We start from the raw sequence: 20,788 nt of genomic DNA, 5'->3' as shown, positions 1-20,788 counted from the left end.
AAATCTCGGATAGACAGAAGCGACGAATGGTGGGAACAGTCAGAGTCAACCCACAGACCAGCACCAAAGACCTACAACATCATGTTGCTGCAGATGGAGTCAATGTGCATTGTTCAACCATTCGACGCACTTTACACAAGGAGATGCTGTATGCGAGAGTGATGCAAAGGAAGCCTTTTCTCCGCCCACAGCATAAACAGAGCTGCTTGAGGTATGCTAAAGCACATTTGGACAAGCCAACTTCATTTTGGAGTAAGGTATAACAAGGGGCATTATGCATGAAGGAAAAAGAACACAGCATGCCAAGAAAAACACCTGCTACCTACAGTAAAATATGGTGGTGGGTGGTGGTTCCATCATGCTGTGGGGCTGTGTGGCCAGTGCACGGACTGGGAATCATGTCAAAGTTGAGGGACGCATGGATTCCACTCAGTATCAGCAGATTCTGGAGACCAATGTCCAGGAATCAGTGACAAAGCTGAAGCTGCGCCGGGGCTGGATCTTTCAACAAGACAACCCTAAACACTGCTCAAAATCCACTAAGACATTCATGCGGAGGAACAAGTACACCATTCTGGAATGGTCATCTCAGTCCCTAGACCTGAATATAATTGAAAATCTATGGTGTAAGGTAAAGAGAGCTGTCCATGCTCGGAAGCCATCAAACCTGAATGAACTAGAGATGTTTTGTAAAGAGGAGGCGGTCCAAAATACCTTCAACCAGAATCCAGACTTTCATTGAAACCTACAGGAAGCATTTGGAGACTGTAATTTTTGTAAAAGGAGGATCTACTAAATATTGATTTTATTTATGTTTTCAAATTTATGCACCTGCCTAATGTTGTTTAATCAATTATTGCACACTTTCTGTAAATCCAATAAACTTCATTTCACTTCTCAAATACCTCTGTGTGTGTCTCCTATATGATATATTTAACTTACATTTTTTACCGTAACAACCAACGATTTATACAGGAACATCTTGACGATTAGCAAGGTTGCCCAAACTTTTGTATCCCACTGTATTTGCATACAACATTTGAAATCAATTTGAATTAAAATTTGAATGAAACTGCATCAACACAGAATTATTTGCATCTCATTGACCATCCTACTAGTGACACAACTACATCAGATATACAATCATAATCAGATATCTATATCTGACTTTAAAAATATGGTACCTGCTTTATTGCAGCAGCACAAATAACTTTTTTTTATTAGTTTATTTCATTTTTGTGGACTAAGCAGTGCTATTACTGTGTATATAGTATTGTATGATGACAGTTATCTGACAAATAGAACATTTTATCATATTTTCTCTTTTAATTAGTCAAAGCATTTTTTCTTGACTTCGTCTCCAGGTACTCTAAAATTGCCCCTACTACTCAGCCCTGCATTATAGATATGTTTTCTTACTAGAAATAAGTAGGGGTTAAAATTAGAAATACCTTCAGTTTTAAGAGGGAAAAATTGCGGATCAGTTCAGAAGCTGGGCGCCGTCATAGCAGCAATGCTAAGCTGCACGCCCTGTGTAACGGTAATTCAGGGCTCTGGCAGTTGCCAGACCCCAAATTACATCTTCCTCCGAGTATCTACAACTCAGAGGAAGAACAGTGTTTTACGCCGCTGGGGAGTTTAGCGGCAGCAGGGAGAGCTGTCACCCTGCACAAAACTTCCTGGCGCCGTAATGATATGCCCCTGAAAAATTGTACCTTGCACTGTTTTATCTGCATGGGGCTTTTGGATTTCAGCACTAAATTCTGGAGGTTCTGATTGACAATAACTTACCATAACTGAGTATCGTGTAAAATGTATTTGAATTACAAATTTGCATTTTTATATTAAAATTCTCTTTCATAACCAACTAATTAATATTTATCTGTATCACTGCAGGACGTCAAACCGACTTTCCTCATTTATATAATGTAAACCCAAGGTCCACCGAGAGGAGAAAGCACCAGGTCACATGTCCACCTATAGGCAACACAGTGCTTGGGAAGCCACTCAATGGAATAAATATTTATACTTCTCCATATTTTCACTCCCGAAATGGTTTTCACACGATTCATTCCGAAAACAGTCCAGTGAAACCAAAAATTGTGACTGTAGTAAAACCAGGAAATCACCCTCCAAAGAAGATAACTTTGCTTCTTAACAGAAGATCAGTCCAAACCTTTGAACAGCTAATTGCTGATATATCAGAAGCCCTGGGATTTCCAAGGTGGAAAAACGATCGTGTAAGAAAACTGTATAACCTCAAAGGCAAAGAAATCCGCAGTGTGTCTGATTTCTTCCGTGCAGATGACACTTTTATTGCTTTAGGGAAGGAACCGCTCACCCTGAAATGCATTGAAACTGTGTTTAGAGAACTTTACCCTGATGTAACTTTAAGGCAAAACACAGATCATTATGAAAAGCTTAAATACAAACTAAATGATAAAGGTCAAACCGTAGATAGTGGCTATGAAGATACAGATCTGGCTAACAAGTGCAGAGACGCTGCATCACCCACATTGACACACAAACATGGCAAAGAACACATCAAACAAAAGACAGAGGCAACAAAGAAAACTAAAAAACATGAAAAAGTCAAAAGAAGTCAAGAATATTTGTCTGGGAAAATGAAAAAACTTGATCTTTGTCACTGCAAACCAGGTAAAACGATAACAGCAAGTTGGGATTATGCTGCCCATTGTGAGTCAAGCAAAGAATATAAACTTAAACACAGGCTTTATACTGAATTCGAGAATGATACACTATTGAATGTAGATACATTGAAGGAACTGTGTATAAAACTGCCAGTGTGTGGCAACTGTAAGTCTGGAAAGCTAACACTAAAATGTAAAAATTGCCATCATAAATGTAAAGAATTCAAAACTGACTTCAATGAAGCAGAGGAGACCATGCACAGTAGCATGGAGCAATACGAGACAATGTACTGTCCACATTCCAGAATACACAATGAAAACCATGACATGCACAGGAACCAGCACTTAAACAGTAAACACCAAAGAGAAAGGTCAAAGTGGTGTAGGGAGCATTCTAACAGTAAAACAGTAAAACACAGCAAAAGGCTAATTGAGGATTTCCTGGAAGACACAAAGAAAAACATCCAAATAAAAGACAGAGCTGTCGTTGATAATGAATCCAACAGTAAAAAAGATATTGTAAGCAATATTGACTCAAAGGAACAAAATGGTGATGGTGGACTACCGGGAAAAGAAAATGAAAAGGATGTTTTTCGATTTTACAGATCTTGCAGTATGAAAAACCATCTCGATATTGAACGAGATTATGAAATTGGCAGGACTATTGGCGATGGAAACTTTGCAGTTGTCAAAGAGTGTAAATTTCTGAAAACTTGTCAGGAGTACGCCATGAAAATTGTTAATAAAGATAAACTAATAGGGAAAGAAGATATTGTTAAAAATGAAGTTAGGATAATTAGAATGCTTTCCCACCCAAATATTGTAAAATTCATAGATCATTTTGAGACTGAAAAGGAAATTTATTTGATATTGGAATACATTAAAGGAGGGGACTTATTTGATGCCATTACTAAAAGCATAAAATTTACAGAACATGATGCAGCCCTTATGCTGACTGACCTGTGTAAAGCTTTAGTATATATCCACAGCAAGAATATTGTGCACAGAGACCTCAAGCCTGAAAACTTGTTGGTAAGTACTATTGATCCCTGTCTTTTTTTTTAGATGACCAAAAATGGACTACTGTAGGAGGGTCAGGGGAAAATGAGTTGAACTTACCCGGGACTTCTAATGGTCCCCCGCAGACATCCTGTACCCGCGCAGCCACTCACCGATGCTCCTGCCCCGCCTCTGGTTCACTTCTGGAATTCCAGACTTTAAAGTCTGAAAACCACTGCGCCTGCATTGCCGTGTCTTCACTCCCGCTGATGTCACCAGGAGCATACTGCACAGGCCCAGTATGGTCTGTGCCTGCGCAGTACGCTCCTGGTGACATCAGCGGGAGCGAGGACACAGCAACGCAGGTGCAGTGGTTTTTAGACTTTAAAGTCTGGAATTCCTGAAATTAACCAGAGGTGGGGCCGGAGCATCAGTGAGTGGCTGCGCGGGCACAGGATGTCTGCGGGGGACCATTAAAAGCCCCGGGTAAGTTCAACTCATTTTCCCCCGACCACCCTACAGTATTCCTTAAGGCAACAATGTCAAGCTGATGTGAAGTACATACCATGTGAGTACAGGAAAGATAACAAATGAACATCTGTGCAGTCTTATAAAATCGCCGCATCTGGAAAGCAGCTGGGGGAATGCTGTCTAATATGCTGAGTAATGCACACATGAAATATAGGCCTCGATTCATCATTGTCTTTGAGATAACTTTTTCCAGTTTGTTAGATTACCGAATTCGAAGTTTATCTATTTCTAGTTGTATTCATCAAGGTTTTTCTGCATTCGGTGTGAATTCAACAAAATATCGATAACAATTCGGTAACCATTCGGTAACGTGTCGATATTTCCATTTTACAGAGGAAATTTAACACAAGGCCATTAGATTCCCATGGAATTGTGGGTAAAAGGCAGTCCTTTGAACACTACGTAGCAACATTCTGAATAGGGCTTAACGTGTTCTAGTCCAAACCGAGTTAGTTCTAGCTTGTGTACAAGGCTTTAGGTTGCCTTGTAGACAATATGCCTTCCCCTGGATCAACTGCAATATACAGGGGGGTAGAACAGTGTTGTACCTTTATTTAGTTTTTTTTCCCCTGTTTGAACTTGATGAACAAATATATTTTGTTAACAAAACTATGCAACTATGCAACTGACTAATGGAGAAAGGTAGTGGATGAGTCTTCCAAGTAAGTTTCTAGTATTTCTAAAACATCTAAAAAGAAACATCTGAAAGTTTATTTGAAGTTGCACATAGGGCAAGGGGAGACAGGAGAAAGATAGACCAGGTGGTCATCAGTGTACAGATGGTACTGGAGATAAAATGGTAGGGAGCCTGTAATGCTTTTCCAATGAACAAATTAGCTGTTCATTGGGTTTTTGTGTACTGCATCTATATTGCTGTTACATATAGTAATGTTCTATTAAAATTGACATTGGCCTAGGAGCACAGAAACAAATAAATGGCTTTGCACTTGAAGAACCCATTTAATAGAATCTTGTAAGCATACCTCAGGTGTGTAATGGCTGGATGGTGTACTGGTTAAGGGCTCTGCCTCTGACAAAGGAGACCTAAGTTTGAATCTCTGTTCTTCCTGTTCAGTAAGCCAACACCTATCCAGTAGGTGACCTTGGGCAAGACTCCCTAACACTGCTACAGCCTACAGAGCATGTCCTAGGGGCTGCAGCTCTGGCACTTTGAGTCCGCCAGGAGAAAAGATCCTTATAAATATTATTTGTCTTTCCTTATAATGTGATCTTCTCTTATCACCCCTGGACCTCAATTTTGGTGATTCCAACTTAGAAAAAATTGCATATGTTGAAGTCCACATGGACCTTTCAATGTTATTTCTGCATTCAGTAAGGGCCCATATACTGTATTTTGCATTATATTTTTTACATTTCAAATGCAAAGCAAAGCGGGGCGTGACCTGCATATTATCTTTAACTACTTAAGGCAAAATGGACATTTATAAACGTCCTATTTGTGCACTAATTAGTGCAAATAGAATTCTGCTTAAAATTAATTCATTGTCGTATTGCCAAAATGCATGCACACGTGCACGGTCTTGTCCTTGCCCATCAATTGAGATTACATTTTTAATAGAGCTTATAAAACAACATCCCCGCAATGTTTATATTGTTTTTTGGATAAGAAAACTATATTTTTACATTTTATTTCAATTAACAATTAAAAAAGACAACATGCTCCCCCTAAGCCTTGTTCTCCCCTGTCACTCACACAGGCTGGTATTCCCCAGGGAATTCAGAGAACACTAATGTGCAATATCACACTACATGGACATAACATTAAGAGGGCACTGTGTAAAATATGAGTGTCAAAGCCTCACCTATCCCCTTCTGCACATGTGCACAGTGCTGTCAAAAGAGGCATCACCAGTCATGGGGGGCTCAGCTGCAATACATGTATATGTGGTGAGCCATGTATAAGGAAACATAGCAACTGAAGTATCAGCCAAGTGTGGCTCCAGAAATGCAACAGTTCACACTGTATGGGTTACCTGTCACTAGCTTAGTTTTAATGTGATTGAAGCAGCACCAACATGAGAGACTGCAGTATGAAATATCTTTGATTAGTTAAATAACCCTCCCTCAGTTTGCGTAACTGAGTTGCACCGACTGGTTAGCATGAAAAATAATGAGCAACAGACTGTGTTATTTCAGTTTTTTTTTATTACTTAAATTAAAATGCTGTACTTAAATTATGCAGTGGAAAGGAACACAGAGGTAGAAGATCTAGTAAACTGCCTATACACATTATGCATTGACTAGGCAGCGCATGAAGGGAACCTAAACCAAAAATGTCAATCATGTGTTGAAGGACACATACAGGTGAAACTCAAGAAAATAGAATATTGTGTAAAAGTCCATTTATTTCAGTAATTCAGCTTAAAGTTGAAAATAATATATAACATAGACTCATTATATAATCAACAGTTTAACCTGTATAAGATTTGTTTTAGGTGCAACACAATCTGGATGGATCTAAAACCCTCAAGCTGGCAGATTTTGGACTTGCTGTACATGTCGCAGCTCCTATATTCACAGTGTGTGGAACTCCAACATACGTGGCCCCTGAAATACTATCAGAAAAAGGTGAACCTTCATTTGACATTGGATATTTCTCTTTTACAATTAAAGTACTTATAATCTAAACAAATGCATATTTAACAGGGCTTTATCAGCCACCTATCTGTGAGTACTTAGCACTCTCTGATTAGGAATACTTACGATTTCTTATGCTAGGTACACACTATGAGATTTTCTAGCAGATTTACCGTCAGATCGATTATTTCCAACATGTGCAATCTGACTTTCGATCGATTTCCAATCATTTTGCAATCGATTTCCGATAGCGGTGAACAGAAAACAGTCAGAAATCGATCGGCAAATGATCGGAAATCAGATCGGACATGTTAAAGAAATAATCGATCTGACAGTAAATCTGCCAGAAAATCTCATAGTGTGTACCTGGCATTACAGTCAAAGTGACTTGGATTTTCTCATTGAAATAACCAGCAAAGATTTCTTATTCAAGTGGTTTGAAATAGATAGGTAAGTATATTGCATTACCATGAACCATTCTTGGATTCTATCTGCACGCATACCTTGAGCTGCTGATATTGACATCAGTACACTAGGGCTGCTTTTGGAGAGTTCAACTGTAACAATTATGACTTTGGAAATGAAACACTATGTCACCTCCCAGGTGTTCCCACATTCCTAGTTTCAAAGGACTTTGTCCTTTGTCTTTGGAGATTCTTCTGATGCAACAGGAACCTTATGATTATATTGTATGAATATATAATTATTTCAGTGGATCACAACTGCATATGAGTATGTTGCTGTGTGGATCAGAACATCCTCGACTGATTTTGCCATCTACAGTATACTAGTGCAGTCCGTACTTAGGCTTCAATACTCTTATTGATTGTTAATAAAAATGAATCAATATTAGCCCTTTATATCTGAACTCTTGACTGTATAGCTACTTTGTCCACCTGGCTCTTTGATTTCTCCCTGCCTGTGTTTTACAGTTTTTCGTAGATCTTGCACTACTTGTATGGTTATATTAAAATAATATGGTGTTTCTATTAGAATGTAATTTTAGTATTTTTTTCATATGTTTGGTAATATATTTGTTGGTGAAACTTGTCCCTATTTATAGCCTGTATTTCCCTTTTTCTTCCCTTTGTTCCCTTTGGCGATAGGCACACCAATTATCTTGCTGCGCATATCCCATAATACAGGGGTTTTTTTTTACTTTATTAACTGTAACAAAAAAAAAAGGCTTAAATGGGTTCCTGAATTAATCAGCTCTGCAATATGATTTTCGTATGTCTAATTCTAAGACATAGTAGCTGTTCTGTGTACTGTACACATTGCTATTTTCATATGAGATAGTACAGATCATGACGCAATTCAGGCTGAAGAAAATGAATGGACAGGCATGTGACTGATTAAAAAAAAATATTTATAAATCTGCAATTAGACGTTCAAAGTTATGTGATCATGCCTCACCTCTATTTCTCATACCTATGAAGCAGAATTCAGACAGGATCACATGACCATAACTAGCCAATCACAGATGTGGCTACACTACCTAATCAAATTGATCCTGTGTTTCTCCATGAATTCTCCATGAAAATAATCTCTCTAGAATAAATGCGTTATCTCTACAACAATAACTGTAGTTTCTACTACAATTCTGCTGTTATATAAACCACAAGCCTCCCCTATATATTGTCATTGTTGCCAGTGATTTAGTAGTTCATAGAAATTATTATAATTTCTCCTGAAGAAGTTGTATGCTCGCCACATTCACTCAATCTACCGTAGTTCTACCAATTGTGTTTGTTGCAGTTGGCATTCAGTTTAGAGGTGGTGGGGTGAGTTCCCTGGAGGTGAGAGGTCCAGGGCTTGCCCGCACTTCCCTCTAGGTGTCGCATGGTGGTTTGGGGGCCCCAGTGAGTGAGAGAGACCTGGGGCCCCTGGGCTGTCATGTGGACCAGTGTTTGTGATTTTAAATTTTATATTTTTTGCAGCTTCTACGATGCGGTTGACAGGTGAGTGGTTAGGGAGGGGACCGTGTGGGAGATGTGCCTACACGGGGCGTCCCTGTTAAACGACGCAATTCACGATTGCGTCTAACCGAAGCCTCCCACCTGAATGCTAATCTATGTAATTCCTGCTAGGTATGGTACAGCAGGCAAAGGGTGTATGACAGTGCACCTGATTGGCTGACAAGCGTCTGCTGGCCAGATAGAGGCAGCAGGGCCGGGCCGAGGCATAGGCTGGAGAGGCTCCAGCCTCAGGGCGCAGTGTAGGAGGGGGCGCACAATTCATTCAGCTGTCATTCCTAATTGTGTATGAAGCAGAAAGAAATAAAAAAAGGGGATACATAGCAGTGACTGCAAGCCAGATAACTAGATATTAAGGTATTGGGGAGGTTGTGGGCCCTGTGGCACCTCTTAGTCTAATAGCAACCAGTGTGTGACGGCTGGGGTGGCAGGGATGGAGGGGCGCACTTTGGTGTCTCAGCCTTGGGTGCTGGAGGACCTTGTCCCGCCTCTGAGAGGCAGGATATTGCTCTGACTGGAAGTTAGCAATTGTGTTTGTTGCATATTGTCATTGTTGCCAGTGATTTAGTAGTTCATAGAAATTATTATAATTTCTCCTGAAGAAGTTGTATGCTCGCCACATTCACTCAATCTACCGTAGTTCTACCAGAACTGTCTGATTAATATAAAATGATGAATATTCACTGTGGCCAGTTGATCTCATCTCAGCGTTTCTTCAAAAAAGACTCAAATTACTTTAACAGATATTTAGATGAGAACCAGAAACAGAATATACAAATCATGTTTTTATATAAATATAGGAAATCGGGTTTTTAAAAACAGCCTGCAAAAATATGAAGTTATTAAATATGTATTAGAATTTTGTCTCTCTGCACTTTCACTTGTTGCATGAATATAATTATGCAGAATATTTTTAGATTCATACTATTTCTGTTAAAATGTATTTACTTACTCCACAGGATATGGCTTAGAAGTAGACTTGTGGGCAACTGGAGTTATCCTGTATGTATTACTATGCGGATTTCCTCCTTTCCGAAGTCCGGAACGCAATCATGAGGAACTGTTCCAGATAATCCAACATGGAGAATATGAATTCTTATCACCTTACTGGAATAACATCTCAGATGGTAAAAGTTCTAAGAGAAATAATGCAATCCTCTGCATTTACACACATACAGTACACGGGGGCAGGGTTATACTTAGGTTCTGATCTACTAAGGGTCTACTGAGCTGGAAAATATAAAGTAGAGCCAAAGACATATGTTTTACATGCTTAGGGAGAATTAATTAAAACTCACTTTATATCCCCTCCACAGATTTTATACTAAGAAACTATAAGATTTAAGGATAAGTTTAACTATAAGTTAAAGGATACCTTAGTCCTTAAATATTTCTGAAATTGACACGCTATGTGTGTGTGGGGAGGTGCGCATAGGCTTACTGCACCTCCCGTGGCCTGGCGTCTTTCTTTGTTCAGCTGTAACTGGCCCCGCTCCAAAGCCCTGGTTGGCGCAGTCGGCGGAGGTGCAATTTGTCTGCAAGAGTGCACACGCACTCCCACGGGAAGACGTAGCCGGGGCCCGCAGTCACCTGACCCAGACATACTACGCGCAGTATGTCAGCTTGGGTACCTGGGTACCTGGTGACACGCTGGCTACGTCTTCCCGCAGGAGTGCGTGCATACTCCTACGGACATACTGCACCTGCGCCGACACTGCCGACCAGGGCTTTGAAATGGGTCCGGTTACAACTGGATGAAGAAAGACTCTGGGCCACAGGAAGTGCGGTAAGCCTATGCGCACCTCCACAAACACACACAAAGGGCATCAATTTCTGAATTAACGACTAGGGTATCCTTTAAAGACATCTACTTAATACAGAGCAGAAGTAAGTTTTTCAACAATGTTTACAGATTATATTGATTGTGGCAGCATAGTGGTGTAGTGGTTAGCGCTCTAGTCTTGCAGCACTGGGTCCCTGGTTCAAATCCCAGCCTGGTCAACATCTGCAAGGAGTTTGTATGTTCTCCCTGTGTCTGCGTGGGTTTCCTTCAGGCACTCTGGTTTCATCCCTGATCTCAAAAACATACAGATAACTTAATTGTCTTCCCCCTAAATTGGCCCTAGACTATGATACTTGCACTACACAACACATACATAGACATATGACTATAGTAGGGACTAGTTAATGATAATATACTATGTATAGCGGTGTGTAATATGTTGGCGCTATATAAATACTTAAATAACTAAATAAATTGTATCCCAATTCCAGTGATGCCCAAGTTTACATTCACTCTACTAATATTTGTGAGCATTGGGTGAAACTTTTTTTTAACTTAAAGGGAAGGTCTGATGCATAATAAAATTACATGTAACAGAGGAAATAACATTAGTGGAAGGAGGCTACATTGGGGAGGGGAGGTTGGGGGGGTGCAAAGGAGGGCTCCCCGGGCCACCGGCTGGAAGCGGAGCTGTGGCGAGGGACATATTGGTTGCCAGGGGCTGGAGGAAGCCCCAGGTAAGTAGATCTCTTCTTTTGTTTTCTCCTTGCATCTATCCTTTAAGCCAAATATTTTTGTTAGCCTTCAAAAGACATCTTATGGCAATTTGCTGAAAATGTGTCTCATTTCTCCTGTTAGTCTCTGAAATCTCTCGATTTCCTGCCCCTCCCCCCCCAGGTTTTAATGATTTATAGTCTGAATTTATAACAATATGTAAAGATCCTTTCTGAAGAGGTTCAGAAAGTGTGTCTAATTGGTGTGAGGATTGGGCTGTGCTGGCATTTTTCTAGCCAGCCACTCCCAAAGGAACTTCATCACAAAAGAAAGTAGGAAGTTGTAATATAATTCCTTAAAGAACAACTATCAAAGTTAACTAAAACTCTAAATGTCACACAGGGGTGTTGCTAGGATCCTAAGAAATCCGGAGCACTTTTGGGCACTCCAGCTGAAAAATATGTGTGGCTGTGCACCAGAATGTGGGTGTGATCATAGGTGGAGCCAAATTTACATGAACTTAACAGTGATCTGAGTAGGCTTGCCCAGATTTTGAAAGAAGCCCCCTCTCCATTAATACAAAAAAATGCAGCATATCACATAAATAGGTAGTGCCACTTAAACATAACTAGGCAGTTACCTGGCTTCTGTGCTGGCTGGTCTGGCTTTCTGCTGGGCGAGCTGCCCTGCTGCCAGTTCCCCCATAACATTCCCTGACTTTCTAGTGGACCCCCTCCCATGCTCCCATTGAGGCACCACAACTCCCGGCATGCCCCCATAGAAGAACCACAGCTCTCTGCATGCCCCCATAGAAGAACCACAGTAAAGACATCACAGCACCTAGCATGGCATTACAGCCCCCAATATGCCCCCAATATGCCCACATAGAGGCACCATAGCACCCACCATACCCCTCATTGCTGTGTTGTCATGTTGGGTGCTATGGTGTCATGCTGGGTGCTATGGTGCCTCTATGGGGCAAGCTGAGTGCTGTAATGCCATGCTGGCTGCTGTGGTTTCATTCTGGGTACTGTGTAGTGCCATGCTGGGTGCTGTGGTGCCTCTGTAGGGCATGCTTGGTACTGTGCGGTGTCCTGCTGGGTGCTGTGGTGCCTCTACTCTGCCTGGGGAACATCCGGGGCACCCCAGAATAGATCCGGGGCACGTGCTGCTGATCTTTGGGGCAAGCAACGCCCCTGATGTCACATATATTTCCAGTAATTATGAGCAAATAGCAATACAAAGACTTTTATCAGCTTTTCATTTTTTTATGTGAAGAAAATAAGACATTTACAGAGAACAGTTTTTTTTTTACTGTTGGCATTACTATGGAAGACTGTGTTCCACATATCCAGTATACAGAAACAGTCCTCACTGTCTGTAATCCTGTGACTGGAATCTCTTCAGAATGACAGTAAGCAGATATACAGCAGGGGCGTAGGAATCACCATAGTAGGGATGGCAGCTGCTATGGGGCCTCATGCCACTAGGGGGCCCCTCAAGGCTGTAGAGCACTTTCTTTTTTCTCAATAAAATTATAAAATATGTAACACAACATGAATCCGTGCACAGGCCCCCCCAGCCACTTATTCCTTTTACCTAGTAGCTGCATCTGGTGATGTATGCAACTTCTGTGCCTCTGCCCTATAGTGACAACAAAGTCTGCAGTACAGGCACAGGAAGCTGTGATGATAAGAGCTTCACACTCCTCTGGGGTCTGACAGCCCCTCCCCCGGACTCGCTCTTCTCACGATGCTACTCCACTCTGCTGAGACAGCCAAGATAGCAGTTATCTTTATCAGTTAGAAGTGACATGTTTATGGGGGACCATGTGCTGTTAACTCTCTCCATGCCATATAGCTGTATGCTAGATGAAACCTGGCCAATAATGACTGCCTGTGCCCAGAATCTAGTATATATACAGTGTTCTCCGAAGGTGTCGGACAAGCGATCAGCTTAGCGGATCAACTTGGCTCAGTGCATTATTCTCCTGACTCATCTCACCCCCTGTGTAATGTCTCTCCCGTGCCCCTCCGTCACACTTCCCGCCCCCTCATAGCAATAGAACACGTCACTGCACAGTGTTGGTGCAGAAATTTCATCTGAGGGATCGAATTACAATCCCTGCCAGGCTAAATGCCTTGGACGGACCTCGGAGTATCCAGCACAGACAGGGATTGCCTGATACCGGATATGTGTGCCCCCCCCCCCCCCCCAATCCTTTCCTGTGCAGCAGAAGCAACTTACTGATCCTCCGGGCACCTTCTTCTACACTTCCTGTTGCTCTCAGTGGATCCCAGTGGCTTTCTGTCATTCTCTGTGTACGGGTTCCGACATGTCATGTGACCCAACAGGGGTCCTACATGTCATGTGACCCAACAACGCAGGAGAGCAAGCAGCTCTCATTGGCTGAAGCCTATGACAGCCGATCACTGTCATAGGCTGGCAAAGGCAGGGTGGGAGGGAGGTTTATTAAATAAAAAAAAAAAAGAATAAATATTTATAAGAAACATCCTGGGAGCGATCATAGCCCACCAACAGAAAGTTCTGTTGGTGGGCAGAAAAGGGGAGGGGATCACTTGTGTGCTGAGTTGTACGGCCCTGTAGGGAGGCCTTAAAGCTGCAGTGGCCTATTTTGTAACAAATGTCCTGGTCCCTAGGGGGGTTTAAGCCTGTGGTCCTTTAGTGGTTAGAAAAGCAAATGTTTGATCCAGAACTCGGTGGCAATATTTGTTTTCAAATAATGCAGACAGTTCTATAGTCATTTTACACAGAAGTCACTACAAATTGAGATATGTGATAACACAACTAGGTAATTCACAGTCACTCCCCACTGGTCAGTGAGCGTAACCCTACCCTCCTCCCACCACACTGCTGGTTTGTATGTTATCCCTCCACCTCCAACCCCCAACCCTGTTGGTCAGGCACTATCACCCTTCTTCTCCTCCTTATCCCTGCCACTCAGCTGCTGTCAGACTTTCCTCCCACCCTGGTGAGTCAATCACCATTCTCCCTTCACTCCACCCCCATTGATCAGTCAGTACCACCCTCCTTTGCCACCCTACTTCTGCTGGTCAGTCTCAATCAAGTCACAATCACCCTTTCACCCTCTCTCACCCACCCCCACTAATCAGTCACTATAATCCTTTTTTCCTCACCCCACCCTTCCTGGTCAGCCACTATCTCCTCCCCTCACATCTTCTTCCGCACCCTACCTGATCAGTCAATATTACCATTCTCCCCCACCCTACCTGGGTCTTTAACTTTCATCCTTCTTTCCTACCCCAGTCTTGCTGGTTAGTCAGCCTTTTCCAGCACCCTTGTGGTCCATTACTGTATCCCTTCTTTACCCCAAGTGTTTAGTCACAATCATAATTCCCCCCTCCCCTTCTTCACCCTTACCCCCACTCCACCACTGCTAGTCAGACGCCGTCACCCTCTGCCCCCACTTCACTCATGCTGGTCAATCAATTCACCGTTCTAGCTACCATACCTTTCTGCTCAGTCACTGTTACCATTCTTCTTCATCCTATCCCCCACAAAATGTATAGTATAAACATGCAAAGGCTTTTATTTAAAAAAGACATAAATAAAAACATATACAGTGGCTTGCAAAAGTATTCGGCCCCCTTGAAGTTTTCCACATTTTGTCACATTACTGCCACAAACATGAATCGATTTTATTGGAATTCCACGTGAAAGACCAATACAAAGGGGTGTGCACGTGAGAAGTGGAACGAAAATCATACATGATTCCAAACATTTTTTACAAATCAATAACTGCAAAGTGGGGTGTGCGTAATTATTCAGCCCCCTTTGGTCTGAGTGCAGTCAGTTGCCCATAGACATTGCCTGATGAGTGCTAATGACTAAATAGAGTGCACCTGTGTGTAATCTAATGCCAGTACAAATACAGCTGCTCTGTGACGGCCTCTGAGGTTGTCTAAGAGAATATTGGGAGCAACAACACCATGAAGTCCAAAGAACACACCAGACAGGTCTGGGATAAAGTTATTGAGAAATTTAAAGCAAGCTTAGGCTACAAAAAGATTTCCAAAGCCTTGAACATCCCACGGAGCACTGTTCAAGCGATCATTCAGAAATGGAAGGAGTATGGCACAACTGTAAACCTACCAAGACAAGGCCGTCCACCTAAACTCACAGGCCGAACAAGGAGAGCGCTGATCAGAAATGCAGTCAAGAGGCCCATAGGGACTCTGGACGAGCTGCAGAGATCTAAAGCTCAGGTGGGGGAATCTGCCCATAGGACAACTATTAGTCGTGCACTGCACAAAGTTGGCCTTTATGGAAGAGTGGCAAGAAGAAAGCCATTGTTAACAGAAAAGCATAAGAAGTCCCGTTTGCAGTTTGCCACAAGCCATGTGGGGGATACAGCAAACATGTGGAAGAAGGTGCTCTGGTCAGATGGGACCAAAATGGAACTTTTTGACCAAAATGGAAAACGCTATGCGTGGCGGAAAACTAACACTGCACATCACTCAGAATGCACCATCCCCACTGTTAAATATGGTGGTGGCAGCGTCATGCTCGGGGGTGCATCTCTTCAGCAGGGACAGGGAAGCTGGTCAGAGTTGATGAGAAGATGGATGGAGCCAAATACAGGGCAATCTTGGAAGAAAACCTCTTGGAGTCTGCAAAAGACTTGAGACTGGGGTGGAGATTCACCTTCCAGCAGGACAATGACCCTAAACATAAAGCCAAGGCAACAATGGAATGGTTTAAAACAAAACATATTCATGTGTTAGAATGGCCCAGTCAAAGTCCAGATCTAAATCCAATCGAGAATTTGTGACAAGATCTGAAAACTGCTGTTCACAAATGCTGTCCATCTTATCTGACTGAGCTGGAGCTGTTTTGCAAAGAAGAATGGGCAAGGATTTCAGTCTCTAGATGTGCAAAGCTGGTAGAGACATACCCTAAAAGACTGGCAGCTGTAATTGCAGCAAAAGGTGGTTCTACAAAGTGTTGACTCAGGGGGCTGAATAATTACGCACACCCCACTTTGCAGTTATTTATTTCTAAAAAAATGTTTGGAATGATGTAAGATTTTCCTTCCACTTCTAACGTGTACACCACTTTGTATTGGTCTTTCACGTGGAATTCCAATAAAATTGATTCATGTTTGTGGCAGTAATGTGACAAAATGTGGAAAACTTCAAGGGGGCCGAATACTTTTGCAAGCCACTGTACATCACTTTTGATCATTCTCACTTTAGTAGCATCTCCAACTGTACTTCACCTTCTGTTCATAACAAATTCGGGTTTTTAGATGTTTTGGGAGTCCTTGAAAAATTAGCAATTAGGTTGCCAACCCGTTCAGTGAGCTGCCACTGAGCAAGCAGAGTATCATAACAAGAGCCAAGCAAATCGGATTTTTAAAAAAACTGTTTGCAAAGCTGGAATTCTGGGTTCAATTCCATGCAGAATATTGTACTCTAAATATTTGTGTGGATATCTTTCAGGTTCTCTGGTTTCCTCCCATAACCATAAAACATATAAATAGACATAAGATCATGAGACTCACTGAGGGACAGTGGGGCTGTAAGTTCAAACATAACTGGAACTAAAGTAATGCATGGGCCAGAGCAACAAAATCAAAACTGTTGTTATGTGAACTCTTCAATGTCCTCTGTAGAGTGTTGTGAAAAATGTGTTGTCCTTATATAAAGGTAAATGGGCCTGATGCAATTCACGGTGATAAGTAGCTTGCATGCAAACACAAGGATTGCCAACAAAACTTCTTGCTGGTTTTATTCATGCAATGACCGATCGTTAGGGAGCATTACTCAGGCAAAAGCCTGAGCGATGCTCCCATATCACAGGCGATGGGGAGCAAGGTTTTGTGCTTTGGTTTTGTCCTTCAGCACCACGGCACTACTGCCTCGCTCCCCCAGGGGCTGTGCATGCTCCCGTCATGAGAGCCTGCACTTACTGTGAAACATCTGCCACCACTCACCGCACCTCCTGTCGCTGTAATTGACTTTGAGCCTCGGCAAAGCATCTTTGAAAATCCTCATTGGTCCAGACTGTGGATCAATGGGGAGCCCCGGCAGGATCCCCCAAGTGAGTTTTTTAACACCCTGCCTAGGACTACAGGATCTTCTAAAAAAATTAGCATATTGTGATAAAGTTCATTATTTTCTGTAATGTACTGAGAAACATTAGACTTTCATATATTTTAGATTCATTACACTACAACGGAAGTAGTTCAAGCCTTTTGTTGTTTTAATATTGATGATGTTGGCATACAGCTCATGAAAACTCAAAATTCCTATCTCAAAAAATTAGCATATTTCATCCGACCAATAAAAGAAAAGTGTTTTTAAAACAAAAAAAGTCAACCTTCAAATAATTATGTTCAGTTATGCACTCAATACTTGGTCGGAAATCCTTTTGCAGAAATGACTGCTTCAATGCGGCGTGGCATGGAGGCAATCAGCCTGTGGCACTGCTCAGGTGTTATGGAGGCCCAGGATGCCTCGATATCGGCCTTAAGCTCATCAAGAGTGTTGGGTCTTGTGTCTCTCAACTTTCTCTTCACAATATCCCACAGATTCTCTATGGGGTTCAGGTCAGGAGAGTTGGCAGGCCAATTGAGCACAGTAATACCATGGTCAGTAAACCATTTACCAGTGGTTTTGGCACTGTGAGCATGTGCCAGGTCATGCTGAAAAATGAAATCTTCACCTCCATAAAGCTTTTCAGCAGATGGAAGCATGAACCCACTTTTGAACCAGAAACAGCGGCAGAGGCGCCTGACCTGGGCTACAGAGAAGCAGCACTGGACTGTTGCTCAGTGGTCCAAAGTACTTTTTTTGGATGAAAGCAACTTTTACATGTCATTTGGAAATCAAGGTGCCAGAGTCTGGAGGAAGACTGGGGAGAGGGAAATGCCAAAATGCCTGAAGTCCAGTGTCAAGTACCCACAGTCAGTGATGGTCTGGGGTGCCATGTCAGCTGCTGGTGTTGGTCCACTGTGTTTTATCAAGGGCAGGGTCAATGCAGCTAGCTATCAGGAGATTTTGGAGCACTTCATGCTTCCATCTGCTGAAAAGCTTTATGGAGATGAAGATTTCATTTTTCAGCATGACCTGGCACCTGCTCACAGTGCCAAAACCACTTGTAAATGGTTTACTGACCATGGTATTACTGTGCTCAATTGGCCTGCCAACTCTCCTGACCTGAACCCCATAGAGAATCTGTGGGATATTGTGAAGAGAAAGTTAAGAGACGCAAGACCCAACACTCTGGTTGAGCTTAAGGCCGCTATCGAAGCATCCTGGGCCTCCATAACACCTGAGCAGTGCCACGGGCCGATTGCCTCCATGCCACGCCGCATTGAAGCAGTCATTTCTGCAAAAGGATTCCCGACCAAGTATTGAGTGCATAACTGAACATAATTATTTGAAGGTTGACTTTTTTTGTTTTAAAAACACTTCTTTTATTGGTCGGATGAAATATGCTAATTTTTTGAGATAGGAAATTTGGGTTTTCATGAGCTGTATGCCAAAATCATCAATATTAACCACTTTACCCCCGCGCGTACGTATTTCTCCGCCCCTTTTTCCATCCTTTAACAGCCAGGGACGGAGAAATACGTACTTTCCGCGTTCCCGACGCTGTCCGCGCTCCCGCTCGTTAACACGCCGCCCGCCGCTAGTAAACACGCCGCCGCCCGCTCGCCCAGAGATCAATGAATGGGAAAATCCATTCCCGTTCGTTGATCTAAGCCCCGCAATGATCCGCTGCTCTCCTATGGGCAGCGCGATCATTGTGAGAAAAAACTCACGTGTCCAGCCTCCTTATACTTCCTCCAAGCTTCCGGAAGGAAGCTTGGAGGTCGCATTAAAACAAAAAGTTACTGTGGCCATCTTGTGGCCAAATAGTAAACTACACCCTACACATTTTTCACATACAAATAAATGACTTTTACACATAAAATTAACTCATTACCTCCCACACTCCCCATTTTTTTTTTTGTAATTAAAAAAAAATTAAAAAATTTACAATTAAAAAAAATACATAAATAGTTACCTTAGGGACTGAACTTTTTAAATATTTATGTCAAGAGGGTATAACACTGTTACTTTATAAACTATGGGCTTGTAATTAGGGATGGACGCAAAAATGAAAAAAATGCACCTTTATTTCCAAATAAAATATTGGCGCCAAACATTGTGATAGGGACATAATTTAAATGGTTTTATAACCGGGACAAAAGGGCAAATACATTTCATGGGTTTTAATTACAGTAGCATGCATTATTTAAAAACTATAATGGCCAAAAACTGAAAAATAATTATTTTTTTCCCCACATTTTTCCCATTTTCCCATTAAAACACATTTACAAAAAAAAAATTCTTGGCATAATGTCCCACCTAAAGAAAGCCTAATTGGTGGCGGAAAAAACAAGATATAGTTCATTTCATTGCGATAAGTAATGATAAAGTTATAGACGAATGAATGGAAGGAGCGCTGAAAGGTGAAAATTGCTCTGGTGCTCAGGGGGTAAAACCCCTCAGCGGTGAAGTGGTTAAAACAATAAAAAGGCTTGAACTACTTCAGGTGTGTGTAATGAATCTACAATATATGAAAGTCTAATGTTTATCAGTACATTACAGAAAATAATGAACTCTATCACAGTATGCTAATTTTTTGAGAAGATCCTGTATATGCAATTGAATCAGGCGATGTTATTGTTGCCTGATTATCGGACTCACCAATTGCATCCGGCCCAATATATAATAAAATTATTTTCCCAACTCCTTTCACTTTAGGCTTTCACTAAGGGCTATTACTAAGTAGGTAGCTAATGCTACTATCACTTTTAGGGTATTTATAAATAATAGAAGCTAAACACATCCACGCTTTTTTTTTCTGTGTCCCATTATAAAGTCAGGTAAGTTTACAGCACTTTTATTTTCTACCAAGACATGTTTTAGTTTGTTCATGTGATGTTGCCATCTTGTGGATGTTTCTGGAATGTCCACTACAAATTCTTTTCCTGTCTGTCTTTTTTTTCCAGAAGCTAAAGATTTGATCAGCAGATTGCTTGTGCTTAGCCCTTTGGAGAGGCTTACTGCCAGATCAGTTCTAAAACACAAGTGGGTCAGATCAAGTAGACAAATGAACAGCCGCAACCTTCAGAGAGAGGTCACCATGAACATTGAACGCCATTTCCGCAACCGACTGTGGAAACAGGGCACAAATAGTGAATTGTAATTTTGTAGTGTAATATGTTGTTTTTACAATATTACATGTTTTAGAAAGTAGTAAATTACATTATAGGTAGGATAGATTTAGCGTATATAACTGTCAACTTTACTGATAGGGCTCATCCAAATGGACATTTTGAATCCTATTTTGAAGCACTTAAGCATACAGAAAGGGGATAGGGTAATTTAAAGAACCAAAAAAGGCAGTGATAAGCAGTGAGACGAAGCTCTGTCCTGGCTCAGTGGCCACTAAGCCATCGGCCAATGAGACCTTAGAGCCTTGTCCTGAGCTGAAACAAT

General features: G+C 41.8%; 1 protein-coding gene across 1 annotated transcript in view; it reads left to right on the top strand.

Moving 5' to 3' along the window:
* Window positions 1-20,495, top strand: part of DCLK3 (doublecortin like kinase 3) — a 47,563-nt gene extending 27,068 nt beyond the window's left edge. The window contains exons 4-7 of the mRNA XM_068238316.1: window positions 1,897-3,683; window positions 6,638-6,770; window positions 9,715-9,882; window positions 20,299-20,495. Of these exons, the coding sequence (XP_068094417.1) occupies window positions 1,897-3,683; window positions 6,638-6,770; window positions 9,715-9,882; window positions 20,299-20,495 (2,285 nt within the window). The remainder of the gene's footprint in view (window positions 1-1,896; window positions 3,684-6,637; window positions 6,771-9,714; window positions 9,883-20,298) is intronic.
* The last annotated feature ends 293 nt before the right edge of the window (window positions 20,496-20,788 follow it).

This window comes from Hyperolius riggenbachi, chromosome 5, assembly GCF_040937935.1.
Source record: "Hyperolius riggenbachi isolate aHypRig1 chromosome 5, aHypRig1.pri, whole genome shotgun sequence".
NCBI classification, from domain to species: Eukaryota; Metazoa; Chordata; class Amphibia; order Anura; family Hyperoliidae; genus Hyperolius; species Hyperolius riggenbachi.
Note: the sequence above shows the minus strand (reverse complement) of the source record. Positions and strands in the feature narration are given on the sequence as shown.